Source organism: Cucurbita pepo, chromosome LG15, assembly GCF_002806865.2.
Source record: "Cucurbita pepo subsp. pepo cultivar mu-cu-16 chromosome LG15, ASM280686v2, whole genome shotgun sequence".
NCBI classification, from domain to species: Eukaryota; Viridiplantae; Streptophyta; class Magnoliopsida; order Cucurbitales; family Cucurbitaceae; genus Cucurbita; species Cucurbita pepo.
In genome coordinates this window covers 7683843-7706433 of record NC_036652.1, presented here as the reverse complement: position 1 = coordinate 7706433, position 22591 = coordinate 7683843, and the positions used below count along the sequence as shown (strand labels likewise).

At 36.0% G+C, this 22591-nt stretch overlaps 6 protein-coding genes across 9 annotated transcripts; 2 read left to right on the top strand and 4 right to left on the bottom strand.

The window, feature by feature from the left end:
* Positions 1-648: 648 nt before the first annotated feature.
* Positions 649-3326, bottom strand: LOC111811770 (protein usf-like). The gene is made up of 5 exons (XM_023698796.1): positions 3017-3326; positions 2018-2160; positions 1784-1913; positions 1493-1684; positions 649-1048 (listed from the first exon to the last, which is right to left on the bottom strand). The coding sequence occupies exons 1-5, from the start codon at positions 3194-3196 to the stop codon at positions 839-841; spliced, it is 855 nt and encodes a 284-aa protein (XP_023554564.1). The 5' UTR covers positions 3197-3326; the 3' UTR covers positions 649-838.
* A 632-nt stretch (positions 3327-3958) lies between these two features.
* On the top strand, positions 3959-7348 carry LOC111811745 (CCR4-NOT transcription complex subunit 9-like). 2 transcript variants are annotated; one of them, XM_023698767.1, is made up of 10 exons: positions 3959-4295; positions 4730-4801; positions 4894-4983; positions 5219-5261; positions 5398-5504; positions 5727-5822; positions 5952-6121; positions 6230-6299; positions 6390-6489; positions 6786-7348. In XM_023698767.1, exons 1-10 carry the CDS (start codon positions 4116-4118, stop codon positions 6884-6886), a joined length of 1029 nt encoding a protein of 342 aa, XP_023554535.1. In that variant the 5' UTR covers positions 3959-4115; the 3' UTR covers positions 6887-7348. The 2 variants fall into 2 exon arrangements, with proteins under 2 accessions (XP_023554535.1, XP_023554534.1); XM_023698766.1 differs by having other exon boundaries at positions 5931-6121.
* An 87-nt stretch (positions 7349-7435) lies between these two features.
* LOC111811814 lies at positions 7436-9514 on the top strand. Of its 2 annotated transcripts, XM_023698854.1 has the most exons (4): positions 7660-7781; positions 7906-7958; positions 8092-8115; positions 8960-9514. In XM_023698854.1, the coding sequence occupies exons 1-4, from the start codon at positions 7726-7728 to the stop codon at positions 9304-9306; spliced, it is 480 nt and encodes a 159-aa protein (XP_023554622.1). In that variant the 5' UTR covers positions 7660-7725; the 3' UTR covers positions 9307-9514. The 2 variants fall into 2 exon arrangements, with proteins under 2 accessions (XP_023554621.1, XP_023554622.1); XM_023698853.1 differs by lacking the exon at positions 7906-7958 and having other exon boundaries at positions 7436-7781.
* Positions 9515-9550: 36 nt separating this feature from the next.
* LOC111811693 (fatty acid hydroperoxide lyase, chloroplastic) lies at positions 9551-11927 on the bottom strand. Its single transcript, XM_023698689.1, has 3 exons — positions 11294-11927; positions 10694-11075; positions 9551-10324 (listed from the first exon to the last, which is right to left on the bottom strand). The coding sequence occupies exons 1-3, from the start codon at positions 11714-11716 to the stop codon at positions 9678-9680; spliced, it is 1452 nt and encodes a 483-aa protein (XP_023554457.1). The 5' UTR covers positions 11717-11927; the 3' UTR covers positions 9551-9677.
* A 1966-nt stretch (positions 11928-13893) lies between these two features.
* LOC111811676 lies at positions 13894-17761 on the bottom strand. Of its 2 annotated transcripts, XR_002817584.1 has the most exons (4): positions 17416-17761; positions 14828-16129; positions 14359-14678; positions 13894-14220 (listed from the first exon to the last, which is right to left on the bottom strand). XR_002817584.1 is itself a non-coding variant. In XM_023698671.1 (3 exons), the coding sequence occupies exons 1-3, from the start codon at positions 17596-17598 to the stop codon at positions 14451-14453; spliced, it is 1713 nt and encodes a 570-aa protein (XP_023554439.1). In that variant the 5' UTR covers positions 17599-17761; the 3' UTR covers positions 14222-14450. The 2 variants fall into 2 exon arrangements, 1 of the variants encoding a protein (XP_023554439.1); XM_023698671.1 differs by lacking the exon at positions 13894-14220 and having other exon boundaries at positions 14222-14678.
* A 1042-nt stretch (positions 17762-18803) lies between these two features.
* LOC111811779 (ribonuclease 3-like protein 3) lies at positions 18804-20686 on the bottom strand. Its single transcript, XM_023698807.1, has 3 exons — positions 20224-20686; positions 19190-19333; positions 18804-19100 (listed from the first exon to the last, which is right to left on the bottom strand). Exons 1-3 carry the CDS (start codon positions 20599-20601, stop codon positions 18822-18824), a joined length of 801 nt encoding a protein of 266 aa, XP_023554575.1. The 5' UTR covers positions 20602-20686; the 3' UTR covers positions 18804-18821.
* Positions 20687-22591: the final 1905 nt, after the last annotated feature.

Below are 22591 nucleotides of genomic sequence, written 5' to 3'. Positions count from 1 at the left end.
CTCCCACCAATTACTTTTTTTTCTTCAAATAAAGTTTTTAATTTGGATTACAACATACTTCTTTGTTTTAATTATTTTAATATTATGATTTTTTAATTGCATTCTAATTTTGAGTATTTTTTATTTTTATTTTTTAAAAAAGTTATTTGGGAAAATATTCACTCTTGTCAAATATTCGTCTTTATTTATAATTAGTCGAATGAGAGCTCAACAAATATTTAATATCTTCAATCAAAATATCAAAAAATTATTGAATTAAGATACATTATCTAAATCTAGCGAATTCTAAAATAGATATAGATAAATGAATCGAAAAAAAAAAAAAAAAAAAAAAAAAANAAGAAAAAGTATAACAATACTATTTTGTTTTTAATGATTCAATTATAAGAATTCCAAAATTAAACTTAATACTATTTTATTTATTGGGGTTGAATTTATAAAAATTTCAAAATTAAATTTATTTTGTTCAAATTATGTATTAAGTAATATCCTAATGTCAAATCTGAATTTTAAATACAAAATATAAAACATTATAAGTCAACTAAAAATTTGAACGTTTCCCCACGTAGACATTATTTTATTGAAGCGGAGTATGAACACTTTTAATTTTAAGTTTTAAAAATAAAAATCTAAATATTCTTTGAATTGAAATTGATACTTCGTTGACTTATGAAAGATCATGTGTAGTGAGATGACAATATTAAATGACAGAAGACCCAGGAAGGAAACATAACTTTGAAATAGAGACCGTAATATTCAAGCAAGAGCAACCTTGAGAAACCAAGAGTTACATTTCTCCTTAACAAACACTGCCCATGAATGCAAACAAAGTTCCTGTTCAAGCTGAGAGGTATCTTGACATCCAGGATTGGAAGCGAGACCATGCCAGTTCAACCGCGCTATCGTCCTCGTCCTCCATTCCCATGTTCTTCCTCCTCTTCACACCTTCTTCGGATCGGTTCATGAAAGCATGCCCACTTCCTTTATATATATGCACCTCATATGGAATTCCTGATTCTTTCAGCTTTTCCTCCAGTTTCTTGGCAGCCTGAAAACTCTAATCTCATTATGCTGACTCTAGCATGTACAACGTCTGATCGCTACATGTTCATTTTAACAGCAAGATTGTGTAACAAGACTCTAACAATTAAAAACACTGTGTATCGTGCATATGCAATGCCTTGTGTAACAGTCTAAGCCCATCACTAGCAGATATTGTCCTTTGCTTGGAGAGAGGGGAATAGGGAACGAAGCCTTCCTTATAGGGGGTAGAAACCTCTCCCTAGTAAACGCGTTTTAAAAACCTTGCGGGGTAGTTTAAAAAGGACAATATCTGCTAGCAACGACCTATTAAACAAATCCTTCTCAATTCCACATTCAATAACTACCATCAAACTGTCGAAGGCATTTTGCATTTCACGTATGATCGAGTGACAACATGGAAGAAAGAAACGGGAATATTTGACAGAAAGAACCGAGAGAAAAGTTCTACCGTCAAGTCGGAGAAGCCAACAAAAGAATCGAGCTCTCCAAAATGAGCCTGAATGGGTGCCTTAGCCTGGGCAGGATCTGCGAGCTCTGATGAAGGAACTCCATAGAATGAAACAACAGCATCAACCTCAGGGATCAAAACAGAACTTGCAATTGAAAGAGCACCCCCCATGCAGTATCCAGTTACACCAACCTGACATGATCCTAATATGTTTTAACTTTCTAGAGATATTATGATCTCAAAATGGAGATTTTAGACTAAAGTTCATCAGTATCCTAAACAGTTGAGTACCTTCTTGGAGCCATTAGCCTTGAGCCAGTTAACTGAAGCATTTATATCCTTCACAGCACCTTGCCAGTCGAGACCTTCCATCAGATGTTGCGCTTCAGCAACATCTAACCCAACCTTACCTCGATACAAACTGTTATCAGCATAATGCAGCACAACCAAGGAGACTAATTATATCATTGACATCATCATAACAGAAGAAAGAATTCATATTCCAAGAGAGAAAAGGCATCGTACTCGGGAATAAGTGCCTTGAAACCAGACCCAAGCTCAGATATCTTCACAGCATGATTCTTGACTTCATAATCCACTCCCCACCATTCTTGAAGAACAACAATTCCTGGGGCATCATCTCTCCCCACAACATAAGCATCGAATTCCTGCCAAAAGAAACAAAACTTGGAATGTTTAGTGAAAATTCCATGAATTCAAACTACCATCGAACTGAGCATCTCAATGCTCCAGTAAAACTAAGTGCAAGCTTGTTAAAGTACTGACATAATTAATCTTAACTCACCATCTTAAGCTTTTTGGCTCAAAAGTGATTCAACATTGTATCATAGCATGAAATCCCATGTTTAAACCCTGTAATGTCATTTCCTCCCTCAATTAATAATGATTTCTACTTGTTCACAAACCCACCACTAGCAGATATTGTTTTCTTTGGGCTTTCCCTTTCGAGTTTCCCCTCAAAATTTTTAAAACACGTCCGCTAGGGAGAGGTTTCTACACACCTTATACCCATTGGGGCAAATGCCCTTGCTTGCTGCACTCTTACGAGGAATGTTTCTTCCTTCCCCACTCGAACCAATGTGAGATCTCACAATCCACCCCTTGGGGGCCTAATGCCCTTGCTTTCGACCATTTTTGGGTTGAGTAGTGATTTAGCAAAGCTTAAGTGGACAACACAGGTCATTAAGGAATCTAGCTCTAGTTGCATCACAACACTAACCATAGCTACTCAATCCACTAATCGTTTCAAATAGCAAACCCCTTAATCATCTAGGGTTACAACAAATCAGGCCACAGGGTTAACTCCATTTCCCCTAAATTAAACACTGCCACAAGAATCCCACCGACCCATTAAACAAAGTAGGCGAATTCCCCCAAAAACAACACCATCAATCTTTCCCAAACGGCAAACAGCAAATAGAATCATACCCAGATAAAGAAACAGAGAATAGAGGAAATCAAAGTGAGGCGAAACATTAAAGAGGAAAACGGAAGTGAACTCACAGTGCCATCCCTCTCAATTTGGATTTTCTTGAAAGGGGAAGAATCAGAAGCAGAAGCAGCCATGGAGCGGACTGAGAAGCGAGAAAGTGAGAAGCCTAGCTTGTGAGCAGTAGAGAAGATTGCCGTGGTCTTGAGAAGCGGCACCAGAGAAATGGAGGACCGTAAATTCGATAATAACATCTCTCAACGCCTTACACGATACAAGAGGATCCCTCAGTGCGTAGTCAAAACGCAGAGCAGGCGCGGGAGAAATGGGGAGCGGCGAGTAAAGGTAAGAGTGAGACTAAATGATGTCGGTTGCTTCGCCAACCGTCAACCCCCGAAGGTAAAGCCGAAGCTAATGCGGTACCACTAAACAGTTAATTATAATAATTACAATGACAAAAAAAAAAAAAAATTATAATCCTTCTTGAGCATGCCTTATAATATGCATCATATTATATATTATTATTATTATTATTGGAAATAAGTAATTAAATGCTAAAAAAGATGAAGGAGCCTAATTATAGGTGTTAATTTAATAAAACTAAATAAAGAAATAATTTTTTAGTATCTCACGGCGCAAATATTAAAGTAATTTAGAAAAAATACGTGGAATTTTGGAAAATTGTTATACCTAAGTAAATATATGACGTGGAGTTTATTAGTTGGAGATTTAATAACTAATTTAATTTGTAATTATCTATCTTAACTGTGGTTAATTAAATTTATTAATATATGTTTCATTTCTTTCTTCTTTTTATTAAATTTATTTTGTTTCATTAAATATTTTAAAATCTACAAACATATTTAAATAATTAATTTAGTAAATATATTTTGAGTTTTGAAAGAGGAAATTTGTGAATATATATTTGGTGATTAAAATTGAAAAAAGAAAAAGAAAAAAGGCGCAATAAATATTTGAGCTTGAATGGCCGGAGAAACCACTGGCGGCTATTGACAGTATAAAAGGCAGAGAATATGCAGGAAATGAGAGAATCGTGCTTCTTGGAAACCAATCCCCATTTTTCTGTTTCGATTCGCCACTTTCTTCCTCTGTTTTCTCAAATTCCAATTCCGTACTCTCACACAGAATCGCCCAAAATCAAAATCTCTGATAATGGCCACTCTTCCCGACTCTCTGTTCGGAGAACCGTCGGCTGCCGAGCGAACCACCGCGCCGAAATCCAACACTTCTCATCCTCCTAATTCAGACCTAAACAAGGTCTCTATTGAAAAGCTGATTCTCGCTCTCCACAACGCCCATACTCGCGAGCGTGCTTTGCAGCTTCTCTCTCAGGTACTGTCTGTAAATGAATTCGATATATTGCAATCTCTCCGTTTACTTTGTTTGGTTTCTGGTGATGAGCAGGCGATCATACTCATACTCCAGATTTTTTTTCGCTCTAGGGTCAGAGCAAAGTAGGAACGAAAAGTTCATTGTTCACTTTTAATTCGCCTTGGACTCAAAGAATTATTTAAGATTTTGAGTTTTGCTCCTAATTTCCCCTATTTTCTTACAATGTTAAGATTATATACAAAAAGAACGTTAAAATTTCTGGCTCTGCCTTGGTTGTTGAGAAAATATTGAGATGGAATTGAGGTGCATTACAATCTAAATGTTGCATTCTATTCTTTTTCCGATGATTCAAACTCTTGAGTGCCGTTTTCCTTTTCTTTTCTTTTCTTTTTTTTTTCTTCTTTTTTTTTTTTTTTGGCTTTTTTTCTCATCAGAATAGGAGTAGGAGTGACGATTTGGCTGTTCTGATATGGCATTCGTTTGGTACGATGTTTACCCTTCTGAAGGTATGAACTCTCACTTGTGGCCATGTCTTTTCAGAACCATGTCAATCTTCAGGCTGAGTGATTCCTTTTGGGGATGTGTGCTGCAATTGTAGGAAATCATGGAAATTTACCCTTCGCTGTCCAAGCCCGACCTTACAGAAAGGGCTTCAATTAGGGTCTGCAATGCTCTTGCTCTTCTTCAGGTTATGATCTCTCATCATGCCTCATCTTTTTCGCATCAGATATGAACATGAATGAACAAAATTTGTATTGTTTGTTGGATATATTGAACTTGTATGAAGCTCTGATTTCAATCCTATTTGGATACTGTATGTGAATCTTTCAATGCATGCATCATATCTCCATGGGTTAACTCATAATTCAAATACTTTCAAATTTACCTTCTTACTTATGAATCTGTGTTCTTATCTTCTGCAGTGTGTGGCTTCTCACCCAGAAACAAGGGTGCCATTTATGAAAGGTAAAATCTCAGCAAAATTCGATTTATCTTTGACTTTTTCAAGCACGAATAAGTGGCTTTTTGAATTAGGTAGCGTTGATGGTCTGAGTTTTGCTGATTTTCCAGTGCTTCTGCTTGAATGTATATTATTTTGCAGCCAAGATCCCACTCTATTTGTACCCTTTCCTTAATACCACCATCAAAGAAAAGCCTCATGAATATCTCAGGCTCACAAGCTTAGGAGTAATTGGTGCACTAGTGAAGGTAGTCACTGGTTTCTGTTCTGTATATTTTGTTTTCTGTTCTGTGGTGAACATCAACACTTGCTAACACGCACCATGATGGAATGATCACATTGAAACAAACTAATGAGTTCAATAACAAAAATTACAGGCGCACACACACAAAGTTCTGGTTTGGTTTGTTTTGTTTTGTAACTATGGAACTCTCTAATCGGTGAAACTGAAGATATGCAATGGTTTGCAGGTTGATGACAAGGAAGTAATTTACTTCCTACTCAAAACTGAAATAGTTCCATACTGCCTGCGATGCATGGATGTGGGAAAAGGCTTGTCGAAAACGGTGAGTACAACGAGATGAGATCATTAACTGCGTTTCAAATATTGCTTTCTTAATAATGTCAAGCACCTTTATTACTAGGCTGTTACTCATAATCTTAACATCACCCAGGTTTCCACATTTATTCTTCAGAAAATTCTAATGGATGAAGAGGGATTGAGGTACTGCTGTCTCGTAGCTGATCGATTTTTCGCAATAACTAGTGCCTTGGAAACAATGATGGAAAAAATTTCAGAAGAACCCTCACAACGTCTGCTAAAACATATTGTTCGCTGTTATCTTAAGCTATCTGAAAGTCCAAGGTTAGCTAAAAGTTCCTCTGAAGGCTTTAAAATCTTCATAATTTGATTGGTTTTACCATTACTCTTGATATTACACCATTGATTCTGTGCTTGAAATTATCAATAAAGGGCTTGCCCGGGACTTGCTAAACTCCTTCCTCGGATGCTAAACGACAGCGCGTTTACCGACCTCCTTCGTGTAAGTTTTGCATCTACATTGGAAGTTTATCACATCAATTCCTTACATCCACTTCTGAAGCTTAAGCTATTATGAGTTTGTTACTTGCAGGATGATCCAACAGTCATGAGCTCGTTCCAACAGTTGCTTCGCAATGTACATGAGAATAGATTACGAGAGAATGAAGATGAATATGGCACTCCCAAAACAGGTTGAACAAATTATACATACATAGCTCTAACAATGAGTTAGTTCATCTTCCACATTTCTCTTTCATCTTCCACATTTCTCTTCACTATGTAGATGACTCCTTAAAACTTAGTGTTAGGCTTATTTTCTTCCACAGGCTTTTGCTTTGCTACTTGTCTTTAATTCTCTGTTAAGTACAGAATGAAGGGGAATCTCATCTTGACTTTCACAATCTCTCCTACTACTTCTAATTGAACTTTGAGCTTAATTTGGTTTTTCAAAAAACTAAATGTCTAAATGGAATTAAAATTGTAACAGTTCAAGCCGCCGCCGCCGCCACCACCGCCGGGCGATATTGTCTTTTCTGGACTTTTCCTTTCAAGCTTTCTTCGAGGTTTAAAAAAGCGTCTGGTAGGTGAAAGTTTTCACACTCTTATAAGGAGTGTTTTATTCCTTTCTCCGCATCTGATAGGTAAGGTTTTCATACTCGAGTGTATGAGTGTTTTGTTTCCCTCTTCAACCAGCACAGGATCGTACAAAAATGTTTTTGATAAAAATTAAAATGTTACTTAATTTTTCCACCCAACTCTACTTGTAAGTAGAAGTTTTGACCATCCAAATTTTGAATCGGTTAAAATTAGTTTTACACGTTTCAAGTAACTCCCAAACATGTTTGAAAGTGACTTTGAACATGACTAAAGTGATTTTGAAATCACTCTCAAACATGATCAAAGATTTCTTCTAAATCAATTTTTTATAGCCCGAATTTAGTTTTTAACAAAAATTCGAGATTTAAATGGTTGGATGAACAATTTTTACTGATACCAGCGTGATAACACTAGTAACATTTATAAAGCTGAATTGAACCATAAAGATTAAAATACATGAACTCAAAATCAAGCATTTAAAATTACATAATCTTTTTTATTAAAAAAATTAAACGCGGATTCCAGGAAGAGGGAGTTAGATTGTGATACCCAATCGAACTCTGATTCTTCACTTTGTTAGTAAATCCTTAAGACCGAAGAGAATCACAGTTGCATCCCATCCCCACTTATTTATTTCAACTATTCACTCTCTGCCAATCCCTCCCGCTTTCTCCGATGGCAATTCAGGCCAGCTCCTGCAATCCCTCACTCATCAAGTTCGGATTGGCTTTGATCGCCCTCTCTATTGCCGGTTACATTCTCGGTCCTCCTCTCTATTGGCACTTCAAGGAAGGTTTAGCCGTCGTTACCCGCTCCTCTTCTTCTTCCTCATGCCCTCCTTGTTTCTGCGACTGCCCTTCTCAGCCCCTCATCACAATTCCCCAAGGTATCTTTTGGTTTCTCCTTTTCTTATGCTCAGATCCGATTAGATCTCTTCTGGGTTTCGTCTAATTTTGCCACTGGTTCCTTAATTTGGCGATTCGCTTTCTTAGATCTCGTTCTGGGTTTAGGTTGATTTTGTTCTGTTATGCTGATTTGCTCAAGGTTCTCTTTCTGCATATGGGTAATGATCTAATTGTTTATCTGATTATGTATGTGAACTTCTTCCTTGTAGATTGAAGTCATGCATGCCTTTCAATTACCCTTTTCTGGTTTTTGTGTAATCTGTTTACTTACTGTGGTTAGTGTTTGTGCAGAATTGAGGAACACTACTTTTGGAGGTTAGTTTCACTTTCTTTCTCAAATGGGTATAATGTTTTTGGTTCATCATGACAAGTGATCCTGAACTTTGCAATATGAATATCAAAGATCTCAATATCTTAACCCTTTGATGATCATGAATTAGATTGTATTACCCTAAGAGGGCTATTTGCTGGTTTTTTCTTCATTTAAAGATTCTTAAAAAATTTCAGGAAAAATATACTTGTTGAGGTAGAATTTTGCTTCTTAGGTTTTCTTAGGCTGTAAATAATGGTTCTGGAGTTGCAAGGTGAGACCGAGTGTTTGAAACAAAACTGCAAGATAAATGGACTAAGGAGCATGAAAGATCTAAAAATTGCCTTCTTAATATGTTTTATTGTCAAGATTCGGAAGTGTCTCTGTGTGTGAGATCTCACATCAATTGGAGAGGAGAACAATGCATTCCTTATAAGGGTGTGGAAACCTCTCCTTAACAGACGCGTTTTAAAACCGTGAGGATGACGACGATACATAACGGGCCAAAGCGGACAATATTTGCTAGTGGTGGGCTTATGCTGTTACAAATGGTATCAAAGCTAGACACCGAGCGGTTGGAGAGGGGAACAAAGTATTCTTTAGAAGGGTGTGGAAAACTTTCCCTAGCAAACGCGTTTTAAAACTGTGAGGCTGACAGCAATACGTATCGGATCAAGGCAGATAATAGCACTTTGGATTTTTCTCCTCACATTCACATCCTACTCAAACTGACATTGCTATCACCTTCCTTTCAGTATGACAGGGAGGAGATGTGTATTAGATATTTTTTTTCTTCACTTGACCGATAAACTTCGACTACTGGATCATAATAACTCGTGCATTTTGCAGATTGTATTAAGCACGATCCAGAAGTGAGTCAAGACACAGAAAAGAACTTCGCAGACCTATTGTTAGAGGAGCTGAAGCTAAAGGAAACCGAAGCATTGGAAAATCAGCGCCGTGCTGATATGGCTCTGCTCGAGGCAAAGAAGATGACATCTCAGTATCAAAAAGAAGCAGACAAGTGCAATTCTGGGATGGAAACATGTGAAGAAGCTAGAGAGAAAGCTGAAGCAGTATTAGCTGCACAGAAGAGACTAACAGCAATGTGGGAGCAAAGGGCTCGCCGAAGGGGTTGGAAAGAAGGCATGGCTAAGTCTCGTACTCAAAAACAACCAAATATTCATACTGCATAGACAGAGCTTTCAAACAGCAACACTTCCTCACCTTTTTGTTTTCATATATATATATATATATATATATATATATATATATCTTCTGGTAGTAACTTAAATTTTACTCGGTGTCACGACGCAAATAGATCGAAACGATACTTGTTTAGCTAATTGAAATGTCAATTACCATTGTTAGTGAATCATATGAAAATGTTCACCTGGTTTGTCATCTTTCTTGTCAATTTAATGCTATTTAGTTTCAGAATTTAACCTTAATTTGTATTTATTTATTTATTTATTCATTCCAAATGTTCCCATTTTGGATCGAACTTGGGAATCATACATAAGAAAGGCATGATGTAGAAGATTGCAGCTCTCAGTATGATTCACTTTCAATTAGGCTTTTGGAGTGCTGTAATCGAACCGCCCTCCCCTGCAATTGAATCATACCTTCGAAATATGTAAGCCACAAATACCACCGCCGTCAGCACCACCAAATCCTTCGCTGCACATTGCTTGTTATGCTCGCTGGTCATCCCCGTCTGCGGCCCGTTTGACCAGAACAGATAATCCAGCAGCGCCGCCCCTTTCTCCTCCCTGAACCGGTCCGGCTTAAACGCCTCCGGCTCCTCGAACACGTTGGGGTCCCTCATCACCAGTGGCTGATACCCACAAAGCAGCTCTCCCTTCTTGATCTCGAACACTGCATCGTGCGAACTTAGCTTGAAATCCTTCCTCGCTCTCGCGTATTGGGTCGGAACCGGCGGGTCCAGCCGGAGCGTCTCGTACACGAGGGAGTAAACCAACTCCATCTCCTTCACGGACTCAAATGTCAGTCCCGACCCGGATTTTGCCCTCACTTCGTCGACGATTCTCTGCTGTAAGCCGGTTCTGTCGTTGAGTATACGGTCCATTAGAACCGGAAGAAAGAGGCTGAATCCACCGTAGGCGTTGAATCCTAAGGCGAAGATAAGATTGTGAATGGCTTCTTCCTTCTTCAACCCGAACTCGGAAACGCCTCGCTGCACCACTTCTTCCCCTGTTTTACCAATTATAAAAATAAAATAAAATAAAAAGTTTTTTAATTTTATATTTTCACCACAAAATACATAAAATTGAAGATTTTAAATTTTTATAAATTTATTGAAGTGATGTGACATTAAAGTTGTTGGTAGAAACAAATAAATTCATAAGAAGATTCTAATGAGAAAAAGGAGAAATTGTTGAATTGAAAGATGTTAATTATTATGGAAATGTCTGTAAAAATTATAAACATTAAAAAAAAAAGAGAAAAGTATCTAAAATAATAAATAAAGTTAAAAAGTTCTAATTCTTTTTACTATAAATATTGAGCCAACAATATTTTGTCAAATATTATATATGGGTGGTTTCGGGGGAAGAGGGGTACCTTCCTTTTCGATGAAATCGTAGAGTCTCCGGTAGCGGCCGGCGATGGGGAAGAAGGGTAATCGGAAAGAGTGGAGGAAGATTTCCTCGAGGGGCTGGAAAACGCCGAGGTGGATGGTGGGGACGAGCTGGAGGCCGAGCCAGATGATGACGTCGATGTAGGCGGATTTCGCCACTTCCGGTGATTTTGCAGTATCGGCGCCGGCCAGGGTTTTGGAGAAGAAATTGAAAAGAGCTGGTTGGAGAAGGTTTCTGTAGCTGGATTTTTGGTTGTTTGCGATTTCGGATTCGATGCCGTCCCAAAACGTGGAGAGGTTCGATTCCAGCTCGGGTATCCAAATCTTCGAGCTCCGCCGCAGGATGTCTATGGTGAAGTTCTTAATCTGGAAGTAAAATTGGTATGAGAAAATTAATTATTGAAATGAATGATTTGGAATCTGAAATTAATTATTGAAGAAGACAGAAAGAGATGGAGTGGTTGGGGATTCATATCTGAGATTTTAAAAACGCATACAAAACAGATGAAATAATCCAGAGCCACAAATATAATGGATCAGAGTAAAATGGGGGGAAATTTCTCAAGTTGAAACCCTAATCGTACCTTCGAGTGTTGAGATTCCGAAGGATCCAAATAGGCACACACTCTCATGTTTCCGGTGAAGCTAGTGCTGGGCATGAAATCGCCGACCAGAACATTCTTCTTCTCCACTACCTCCATGTCGAACAGATGCGCAAACGACTTGCAATCGAGAACCGCAATCACTTTCGGATCGCTTAAGATGAAGGGGAACGACGGAGGGACATTCGTCCTGAAAACCGTGCTTCGATTCTTCTCGATCCGACTCCTGAAGAACTTGTCCGGTCCTTGAAACCAGAAGTAATCGAGGCGGTCGGCGATGGATCCGAACAGCGGCAAGCCATGACTGCCGGGGATGTTTTTGAGCGGCAAAGCGACCGGCGGCGGGGATATTGACGAAGGGATGGAAGGCACTCCGCCAGAGGCCATGGCGACCATCGTAGACATGAGATTTGTCGGAGAGTTTTGACAGTGAAGTACAGGACGGTGAGATTGGTTGAACCTTGCCGTTCCCGGTGGACTGATGGAGGGAGATTTAAGAGGAGTTTTGTTAAGCAATTGGGGAGACGAAGAGGGAGAGTGACGTGGCTATTGCTAATTTGCTAAACATTAATAAAGATTACAAAATGTGGATAAATAACGGCAATGTCATGGAGTCAAAGACTTTTTTTTTTTTTTTTTTTTTTTTTTTTTTTTTTTTTTTTTTNTCCAAAATTATTGGAGTGGTAAAATTTTAATTATAATAATAATTATTATTATTATTGGATAATAAACTCAATTTAACCATAAATTTTGTTCGAGTTACTCCCATTAAAAGTAAAATGTTAATGCGTAAAACGTGAATTTACATCTTTTCAAATCTTTAATAAAAATTTATCAAAAATTAAATTAAATTAAATATTATTTTAAAGAGTCTTAAAAAAATCATGTGTTTAAAATTAACCATGCGATTTTACAATTAATAAATGGTAAAGCTTAATTGGATTAATTGGATTTTTCAAAACATTGACTTTTTTAAACCCTAATTTATTGGTATAATAATTATATTAAAAAGAAAAAAACATCTCTGTAACAAAAAAATAACCTAAAAATGAGAGATAATATAATTTTTTTTCGTTTTTTAGGGTCAAAATCTACCATTAGCATATATGGTCGGTTTTGACTCATAACGTATTGCAATTCTCCTCTCCAATTAACGTGAGATCTCACAATTCACCCTCTTTAGGGGTTAGCCTCCTCGGTGACATATTGCTCGGTGTCTGGCTCTAATACCATTTGTAACCGTCAAAACCATCATTAGCAAATATTGTTTGTTTTAGTTCATTATGTATCATAGTCAGCATCACGGTCTTAAAACGTGTCTACTAGGAAAAAGTTTCAACACCCTTATAAAGAATGTTCCATTCCCCTCTCCAACCGATGTGAGATCTCGTAATCCATTCCCTCTCATGGCTCATCGTCATCGTAGGCACTCATTCCCTCTCCAATTGATATGGGATCTCACAATCCACCGTCCTTTGGGCCAACGTTCTCACTGGCACACTGTTCGGGATCTACTCCCCTTTGGGGCTCAGCGTCCTCGCTGGCACATCATCCGATATCTTACTGATACCATCCGATATATAATTTTATTTTATATTTTGGAGGGGGTTTTTTTTTTTCTTCGAATGCCAACAAAATAAAAATGGGTACGGAATGTAATGAAATTGGCAGTGTCTTTGATATTTTTGAGATGGGAAAACCTTTCTAAATGAATTTGAAACCACTTGTTTAAATACCGACGCTACACAAATAAATGCTTTTCAATTTGAAATTAAAACAAAAAAACAAAACAAAACAAAACAAAAAGAGTTGGATTTCTGGTGTGTCGGTATATTCATGTTTTGTTTGTTAGATATGGAGTGAAATTTTTACATTGGTAACCAAAATGTTTGTGTTATAAGATTAGCTTGAAATTAATTTAATAAACAAATAAAAAAGGGTTACCAGCTAATAGATATGTGAGCTAACAATAATAAATATACATTTAATACCATTTTTTTTTTCAATATAATTAGTAACAACTAACAATAATTCACTTTTATTTTAGTGTCTTAAAAATGAGAGATTAATAATTTCAAATTATTCAAAATAGATATATATTGTTCACATTTATCAATTACAGTTTAATTTGTTTGTTTTTACATAATTATTCCGAGTTACATAATAAACAGCTATTTTTAGAATTGAAAATGAGAAAATGAGAAAATAACCTAATTCAAAGGTCATCTAAGCTGTCATGGTATGGGGAAGCATTCATTGGGACCGTATGGGACCCTCCTAAATGCAGCCCTACTCCGATGTTTTGAAACAATTTAATTCATATTTTTAAATTTATACAAATTTAATTTTTATTGTAGCTACTAAAACGTGGAACAAAACACTTTTGTTTTTATTTATTTGAAATTTACCTAAAATTTTCCATTGTAATAAAATGGGAAGAAATTTTAAAAATTTAGAAACTACCGCTTTCCCGGTAGTAGGAAGAGGTTAGATCTCATAATTCACTCCAACGTAATACCATTTGTAACTGTTAGATGATGAAAGTCCAACATCGACTAATCTAGGGAATGATCACGAGTTTATAAACAAAGAATACTCATACCAGTCGTATTCATCTAAGAGTAACAACTTAATCCATGGCTAGCATATGGTCTCTTTCAGATGGGTAAGTGCAGAAAAAACAAGAAGCAAGCCCAAAATCAGCCCCAACACCGTACGAGAGTGAAGGTAAGTGCAGAAAAAACAGATGTAGAATAGGCCCTCCTAGTTCAATGTTGGCCATCTTGTTCAAGTTCCCTTTGAGATGGGCAATCCCAAATTTGTCAAGTCTTGCTCATCCCCTAACCCTTTTGTTGTACTTAGAAACAAACAGATAAACTGCATCTTGCTGAGTTCCAAGCATTATATTACTGTACAATAAATTTCAAGCACTATATTATACACTAATTTCATGATGTCATTGCCAATGTTTATCCACAACAATCTTTAAATTCCTAGCTGAGGGTGTTCAAAGAATAAAACCATGCAACACTTGCTACTAAACTCACCAATTTATTCGACCATTCCATTGCATCTCTGCTAATATCCTGCCATGTTGACAATGTTGATATCACATAGCTCTTGCAGGCTGCACCAGAAATTAGCTCTTTTGATGAACAGCGATTTGATGGATGTCCATCTCCTTCAACATCACTGCACGTCCACAGGAATCACATGGCGCTGTTCTAGACCCACAAATGCTTTCATGCTCAGACAGCCCTCTCAGTCTGTCTCGGATGTCCATAGCAGAACTTCCAGCTTGAACCATGTCCCCGCAGAACTGACATGTGATCAGGCGCAGTGGGCAAACCAACGCTTGATGTTGCACCTGTCAACAATACATTGAAGGAAATTTTTGCTTACAACGATAGTAATGGGATGCCTTCGTGAACTAACAAAGAAAATCTTGACTAAAACACATTTGTAGACTAAATCAAGAAAGATTCATCAGGAAAAGCACAAAGATTAGCTGCTTACCATCTCTTCTTTCTCGAGGACTACTCCACAAGCACATTTGAGTGGTACATGGAACACCTTGTCGTGCTTCTCCATCTCACTTTTCTGAAGAGCTTGTCCACATTTATCACAATGCACATGATTCTTTGCCTCTTCGACTCTAAGGACCACGCCACAGTCAGCATGCTTGCAAACAAAGTTGTGTCTACTGCAGTAAGCTTCATGCAAAGCTATAGTTCGACTGGGTATGTAATGCTTGCAATTCCGACATTCTGCAGTATCCTGGTCTATAAATGTTGATGAAGAGACTTCCTGTCTACCCACTTTATGGTTCGTGACATCCTCGATACTCACTGTGATTTGGTACTTTGAAGTTCCCTTAAATCCATAGACTCCAATGCTATAAGTACCAGCCCCGAAGTTTTTATCTCTAGAGTTGAGGATTAGGACCTTTGAACCAATATCATGCGAAGACCAAGAATGCTGGTGCTGAGTAGGAAATATGAGAGGATGCTTAGAAATGTAAACGTTTGTATCTCCTTCATTAGTCTCCACTTCAAACTTTACTTCGACCCTTGCATTTCCGGAAGAAATTACATCCCATATATCGTTGTCTATGGAGAATTTGTAATATGAATAACACCCTTCCTCAACCATACCAGACTCCTGCTTCTTAAAAGTTAGCAGCTTGAGAACATGTTGATCCATGGTTCCAGAGGGTGAATCAGGACCAACTATGTCAACCTCAATATCTGTTTCTAAAACGGATATACTAGAAGATGGTTTCAACTCAAGAACATTTAACTTGTATGTAAGCTCCCCATAGACAACAGTCAGATTATCACCTTGAGAAAGGGTGGCATGTTGACGAAGACTTGTCTCAAGGATAGCTTTGGGATTTGGCAAGTCCAAAAATCCTATACCTTCTGGTTGCAGCTTTGCATAGGTTCCTTTGGGTAGCCACACATAACGTACTTCAACTAATGGTTTCGTTGAGGAATCATCCAGAAATAAATTTCGCCAAACATGAGGAGGCAGTTCAACAATACCTTCGGCGGCAGTAAACTCCAACACACCTGAACGGGTGGTTCTGTGAGTCTTTTCTTCAGTGACGTCCGAGTCAGAAGGACCTTCTTGATGTACTACCGACAGTTGGAAGTACACAGGTCCCTTATCAAAAGCACCTTGATCAGACAATTCGGTGAAACCAGAAGGGGGCAACTTGATCTTGTCTCCATTACCCTCATAAGGTATAGCTTCTAAAACACGGTAAAAGGTAATTCCTCTTCCCGCAAGCAAGGATTCCTCCATTAGTTGATCAGCCTGGAATGTTCACAGCCTTTGTCAAAAGGGAAAGTGGAAAATCCATGCGTAAAAAAGTGGACAATTGGCAAAATGCCATTTTGGAGAGAAATTTTCAAACTCTAAAATTCATTCTACACGAATACCTATTAACAACACCAGGCAATATAAGGTGAAAATGTCCAAGTTAAACAACAACAATAGTATGGAGAACGTAACTACAGCTTTATATTAGGTGATAAATTATAACACATTGATCCTACGGAATCTTCAATTTTTATTAAGTTTCATTCAGTACATATCTTTTAGTTAAGATTTTTACACATCCAAAAGGGACAATTTGTCTGCACTATGTCAGCCAAATTTCGACTTTCCATGAAGACAAGCCAAACAAGATACTAACTTTCCTAGGACTCTTGAGTTCCATACAACTTACGACAATAATAGTTCTTAAAAACAATCTTAAAAAATTGTTCCCCCAATCCTGTTATGTTCAGCCTTCTTCCTATGAAATAGATTAAGAGATCATGAAAAATTAGTTTTTGAGCTAGAAATCAGACTCCAATTTGATTTTTGAAGAAATAATCCTTTCCTTACATAGATCACTCTCTTTTGTATAACAAACCTTTGGAAGTCAGCTTCTCCCCCTCTTTTTAGCAGATTAGTAATCTCACCATCATCTAACAAACACGCTCACAAAACCAAGCCAGGAGGCATCATGCCAAGCAAGTTAAGCACAAAAGAGGCAACAAAAGCACGTCAACATTCAAGTAAATCCCTTTCCCATTCCACAGTCATTGAAAGTTTTCTAAGTTGTGAACGTTTAGGAGAGCGCATTCTAAATGTTTCCATATCCCGAAAACATCAACCTGGACACAACCGAGGAGCCAAGAATTTTGAAACAACAATAAATACGCTCAGCCATTGCGTTTATTCGGCGATTGCAATTGCATTTCAAGAGACTCAAATACAAGGAACGAACGAATTTTCCTTGCTTTAATCCCTCCAGACAACAAAATAGTCTAATAATCTATCGAATAAATGGATAACAAAAGAATATATAACCATCTGAGAATAGAGAATGCTTGAAAGCTCGCAGTCTGGATTCAGAACCAAATAGCTTCTTCAGCAATCCAAGAAACAAAAGAGAAAACACAAGAGATGAATCCGTATGCGTATGCGACCACCATTCACAAGCAAAAAAATTCATTAACATAAACATAGAATCACGATCGACATATCCAAACAAATCGAGCATATAACTCAAAATCTAGAAAACAAAAAAAGAATTCAGCTGTAGAGAGCACCTTAATTCGGGCCTCGGCAGCATCGAGACGTCTTGAAAGTTGAGCCGCTTCAATGGCTTCTCGTTGCTTTCTTGCCTCTTCTTTAGCTTTCCTTTCCCTCTGCACTTTTCGTCTAGCCATCTCCTTCCTTTCCTTCTGCTCTTTCTCGAGCTTCTCTCTCGCCATTCTTAGCTCGAAATCCATCTCCTCCTAATCTCCGCCCTCTTCGTAGCTGAATCCCTCCCTGTGCAAAACTTATATCCGATCGGAAAAAATAGCGAATTTGAAGATTGTTAGGTTGGATTTAGAAGTATTTATGAATCTTTCAGGTGAGGAAACGGAGACGAAAGCTTCCGACTTCCAGAAGAAAAACCAAATCGGATTTTTTGAGCGTCAACCATGGACGGTGGGTGGGTCGTAATTGGGCTTGATTCTGGAAGCTTCGATGACCCGGCCCATTTCCCATTTTAGGGCCCAAAAAATGCTTATCATGATGGAGAAATTTATAACAAACGTGCCTTCCTTCGCACACAGTTTAGAAGGAAATTAAAGAACATTCGGCCTAATACAGTTCCTAAAACAAAATTAATAAAACTTTTTAAGGCTTTTTGTTTATGAATTTAATAGGTCACCAAAAATTTGTATTTAAAAAAATTTTGTTCCAGTTCACTAGATAAGAGTGAAAAACTCAAACATCTCACCTCTTGATTCATGTTCTATATTTTAATTTTGTTTTATTTCAACTTTTAATTTTTTATCTATTAAATTATTGATATAATAAAAAAATATCTATAACATATAAAATTTATTTTATATGAACTTTGAATGTTTCTCATCTATTAAATGCAAGAAATTGTTTCTTGAAAACGAAATCTACAAATTGAGGCATTTTTCAACGCTTTCAAATTTAAAATTCGAAAATCTTGAAAGCATGGAATACACCACTTTTGACAAAATCGGTGTTCGATGATAAAAGTTCTATATCGGCTAATTTAGAGAATGATCATGAATTTATAATTAAAAAAAAAAAAAAAAACTCTCTCCATTAGTATGAGACATTATGGGAAAACCCAAAGCAAAGTCAGGAAAGCAAAAAGTCATGAGAGCTTATACTCAAAGTGGACAATACCATTGTGGAAACTCGCGTGATTTCTAACATGGTATCAAAAAATTCCAAAATTAAGAAGAAACGTACTTTGTTCTTTGTTTGAGGGATGTGTTGGTAGATGTGATAACCTAATTTATAATATATATATATATATATATCAAAACTTTATACTTTATTCAAAAAAAAAAAATATAATAACAACTCTAGAAATTACTTTGGAATTAACACTCATTTGAAAGAGATAAAAGAATGATTAATTAAAAATTAAAAAAAATAATAAAAAAGAAAAGAAAAGGGAGTAAGTATAATTAGGAATAGATTACATAGGTTGACAAGGTTCATTAAATTGGCCAAGAATTGTGTGGAAGTTATCCAAAGCATCTTTTGCAGCTCGATTTTGTGCAATGAGCTTCTTCCCATAGCTTCCTTTTCCAACCAGCTGCTTGTCTATCAAAACGTGGATCTCCTTTCTTTCTTCCCACAAGTCCACGAATTCCCACTTCAGGTTCCTTTTTTGACACATTTCAGTCAGCTCCGTCATCGGGTGCCTTTTCATGGTCTTCAATGTTATCAATGGCTCCATTAGACCCTTGAATATCTACACAAATCAAACCATCCTATACTTCAATCAAAACTACTTACCATTATAATTCAAAATTTTCATCCTTCTTCTTTAAATCTATTTACCGTCCAAACTGTGTCGATCGAGTTACTATCTGTGAAAACTGCTCCAATGCATGATTCTACTATGTCCGCTAGAATCTTTGGAGCTTTAATCAGTCCGTTCGAATGCAATGGGTACTCCTCTATATTCTTACTAAACTCTTCTATCTGTTGTCACACAAACAAAATTTAAATTATTCCCAAAAAAGAAAAAACTAAATTATTCTAACATATAATAGTTTTTTTTTTTTTTAACAAATGATTTTTAAAATTTAATTTTAATAAAATAATAGAAGAAATAGGATTTCAAACATTTAATTTTCACGTCTTATTAATTAATTTAAAAGATTCAAATATTTCAAAAGAATAAATGTAAGAGCATGCCCTAAACCACAATTAATTTCCATGAATTATCACGCCTTTTTAATTAATTAATTAATTACTATTACTGTCACTTTATATTTCGTTGAATCAATTAAAAAAATTGTTTACCTTCATATTGACTAATTTAAATCAAACATAAGAGGGTTTTTCGAAAAAGAAAAAAAATTCAAAAGCAATTTTAGGAAAGAGACGGAATATATTTCTCTCCGATTTTACTACTAAAATTGCACAAAAAAAAATATAAAATAAAGATTTTGGAAAAGAAAAAAAAAATATCCTTACTGAAAAAGGAAAAAAAGAACGAAATTATATTTAAAAAATAATGGTTATGGAAAAAATTTATGGTTGAAATCGAATTAATTAAATTTTCAAATATCTAATATAATTTTAATAAATCATAAATTATTAATCAAATACGCAAATTGTTTGAATTAAATTTAGGCAATTAAAATATATATATATATATATAAGATTTTAAATTTTGAAACAAAAATTGAAGAATTGAAATTTTTTAAAAAGGAATAAAATTGAATAACGCGAAAGAGAAAAGAAATATCGTAATTAGTGGGTTGGTTAACAGTTAATGATCATAATTATGAAACAAGCAGAAGAAAACAGAGGAAGTTGAGAGAAGTCGATGAAAACGATGAAAAATCAAAGCAATCGGTACTTACTTTCTGATCAAGATCAGCCTTGTTGTGGCGAAGATACCGATGAAATCCATGTGTAATCGCAACACGAGCAAGCTTTTCGGTGTCCACATTCGCCGCTCGGAGACGAGTCAGTGAACCGGGCGACAGATTCGGATTCGAGAAGTATTGCTCTCTGGTTATTAGAAAATTCAACACCGAATCGCCTACGTACTCCAATCGCTCGAACGACGAGCAATTTTCCGGCGAATACGACGCGTCTGTGAAAGCCTCTTCCAGCAATCTCTTGTCTCGAAACTCGTAGTTCAAAATAGCTTCCATTCCGTCCAGACTCGCAGCCGTTGACTCGCCGCCTCTGCCTTCCTGCTCCAACAAATCGCAGCCGTCTCCTCCTCCTTCCATAAAGGAATTTAGGGATTTGTAAAGAAATTTTAATTTAATTCGGTCCTAAGAGTATTCTTTTTCCCTCTCTGGTTAATCTGTATGAAATATCTCTCGTCCTTCGGCCCCTACAAAGGTCAAGAGACACCCAGTATTTATACAATTCAATAAATGGTTGCCGTTTATATTGAATATTCATTTGATAAACTATTTTAAATTTTATCTAATTTATTAAATTTAAATTTGATTTATCTTTAACTTTTGAAAAATATTTTCGTTGATTTATCTTTAACTTTTGAAAAATATTTTCGAATTTTTATTTTATCTCTTCTCATGATAATGAGAATATTTATTTATTTTAAGTTGAATAATATATAGTAGTGAGAATATTTATTTATTTTAAGTTGAATAATATATAATAGTTAAAAGAAGACTTTTTCTCCACCTAAATACAAAAGTAGAGGACCTTATCAATAAGACCTTAAGAGGGAGAGAAATAGTCATGTGATGAGGGATTAATAATGTTATTATTATAGAGTCGAGAATCATGTGAAATCAATAAATACACTTTTGCTGTTTGAAAAAATAATTGTAACATATATCTAAGTTTATTGCTCCTTATTACACAAATATTTATATTTAGGGCAGAGTCTTTCCATATTAATTAGATTGAAATAAAATAAAATAAAATATAATATAATATAATATAATATAATATGAAAATACTATTTTTACCCCTAATAAAATAAAAAATACTCTCTTGGGCCCAAAATATAGCTTGATCAAGCCCAAAGTTTGTTTGCTTATATTTATTGATAATTAATAAAAATATTTTGAGAAGTGAATGGGCCACCTCCGATATAGAAAGCTAGACAATGAGCATAGCTATTGAACGTTAAATTACCGTCACCCATATATAGACATTGTTTTAACCACATTAGCTCGGGCTAAGCCGAGCTTTAGCCTACACATTTTATGGTTGAGTTAGATTAGGTTCGTTCAATGATGAGGGTGAGTTATCACCGTTGAACATCACGGCAACTCTCATCACTAGCTATCGCTGCCATTAGTGTCACAAATTTTAATAAGGTTACTTACTACCACCGTCAGAGATTATTGACCTCACTCCACTGTTGTGGTTGTCAAACAAGTGAACATTGTGTTTTAAATACAAATTTAAAATTGGTATCAATTCAGTGATTTATGTTGTCTCATATGAGAATAATTTAATTTAATAGTTAAAACATTAATTTTTTTAAGAGATTATTAATTTGAATGCTCTGGAAAATACAATTTTTTTTTATGGGAGATGATTAATAAAAAAAAATCCTTGTTAAAATGAAAAAATAAAGATATATGGGTAACGAAAACTATGGGGGCATATGATGAGATATAATGTTGAACAACTACCTAAAAGAACCAACAACCTTCCCCTCGACTACTTTCACCACAGTAAAGACCTCACTGTAATGCAACAATAAGATCACTAAAAGTTTTTGTAGCAGGTTACACCGAAGTCATAGGGGAGAATTGGTCCTATGTTTCTAACGAAATCTATTCTAAGGGTGTGACGAGCGTACAGGACCCCGATACATATTGACCACTCAAACACAGGACCCCGATACATATTGACCACTCAAACCCCTTAAAAAAAAAATAGAAGAATTTATAATATGTGATTAAAATGAAACCCTTATTAATTGAATGCATTAATTAAAAAATTCCAAATTTGAAGAATAGAGGTAGCTCAAAGTTATGGGTATACCAACCATCTCTTTGTCCCCTCTTTCCATCTCTTTATCACACTTCCTTTCTACATCTCATTCAATCTTCTCTTTAATTATATATATATATTAATTATATATATATATATATTGAAGGTAGAAAATGAAATGAATAATTATACTGAGCATAGGATTGAGATCTTCCCTTCACCAACTTCTACTTTACTCCATCATAAACCCTCATTATGGTCAAAATTCTCAACTTTTTCAACTTCTATATATATATA

Bases quoted from the DNA above. Each gene is read 5' to 3' on its own strand.
- LOC111811770 (XM_023698796.1), bottom strand. From the start codon at position 3,196: ATGTTATTATCGAATTTACGGTCCTCCATTTCTCTGGTGCCGCTTCTC. The intron at 2,161-3,016 runs GTGAGTTCACTT...TTCTTTTGGCAG, and splicing joins AAATTGAGAGGGATGGCACT to GAATTCGATGCTTATGTTGT. The intron at 1,685-1,783 runs GTACTCAACTGT...GGATCATGTCAG, and splicing joins AGGCTAATGGCTCCAAGAAG to GTTGGTGTAACTGGATACTG.
- LOC111811745 (XM_023698766.1), top strand. From the start codon at position 4,116: ATGGCCACTCTTCCCGACTCTCTGTTCGGAGAACCGTCGGCTGCCGAG. The intron at 4,802-4,893 runs GTATGAACTCTC...CTGCAATTGTAG, and splicing joins CGATGTTTACCCTTCTGAAG to GAAATCATGGAAATTTACCC. The intron at 6,490-6,785 runs GTTGAACAAATT...AAATTGTAACAG, and splicing joins ATATGGCACTCCCAAAACAG to TTCAAGCCGCCGCCGCCGCC.
- LOC111811814 (XM_023698853.1), top strand. From the start codon at position 7,571: ATGGCAATTCAGGCCAGCTCCTGCAATCCCTCACTCATCAAGTTCGGA. The intron at 7,782-8,091 runs GTATCTTTTGGT...GTGTTTGTGCAG, and splicing joins CCTCATCACAATTCCCCAAG to AATTGAGGAACACTACTTTT. The intron at 8,116-8,959 runs GTTAGTTTCACT...TGCATTTTGCAG, and splicing joins GAGGAACACTACTTTTGGAG to ATTGTATTAAGCACGATCCA.
- LOC111811693 (XM_023698689.1), bottom strand. From the start codon at position 11,716: ATGTCTACGATGGTCGCCATGGCCTCTGGCGGAGTGCCTTCCATCCCT. The intron at 11,076-11,293 runs GTACGATTAGGG...TTTTACTTCCAG, and splicing joins CGGAATCTCAACACTCGAAG to ATTAAGAACTTCACCATAGA. The intron at 10,325-10,693 runs GTACCCCTCTTC...TTGGTAAAACAG, and splicing joins CGATTTCATCGAAAAGGAAG to GGGAAGAAGTGGTGCAGCGA.
- LOC111811676 (XM_023698671.1), bottom strand. From the start codon at position 17,598: ATGGATTTCGAGCTAAGAATGGCGAGAGAGAAGCTCGAGAAAGAGCAG. The intron at 16,130-17,415 runs GTGCTCTCTACA...TGAACATTCCAG, and splicing joins CTGCCGAGGCCCGAATTAAG to GCTGATCAACTAATGGAGGA. The intron at 14,679-14,827 runs GTAAGCAGCTAA...TATTGTTGACAG, and splicing joins TCCTCGAGAAAGAAGAGATG to GTGCAACATCAAGCGTTGGT.
- LOC111811779 (XM_023698807.1), bottom strand. From the start codon at position 20,601: ATGGAAGGAGGAGGAGACGGCTGCGATTTGTTGGAGCAGGAAGGCAGA. The intron at 19,334-20,223 runs GTAAGTACCGAT...GTGTGACAACAG, and splicing joins AGGCTGATCTTGATCAGAAA to ATAGAAGAGTTTAGTAAGAA. The intron at 19,101-19,189 runs GTAAATAGATTT...TGATTTGTGTAG, and splicing joins CGATCGACACAGTTTGGACG to ATATTCAAGGGTCTAATGGA.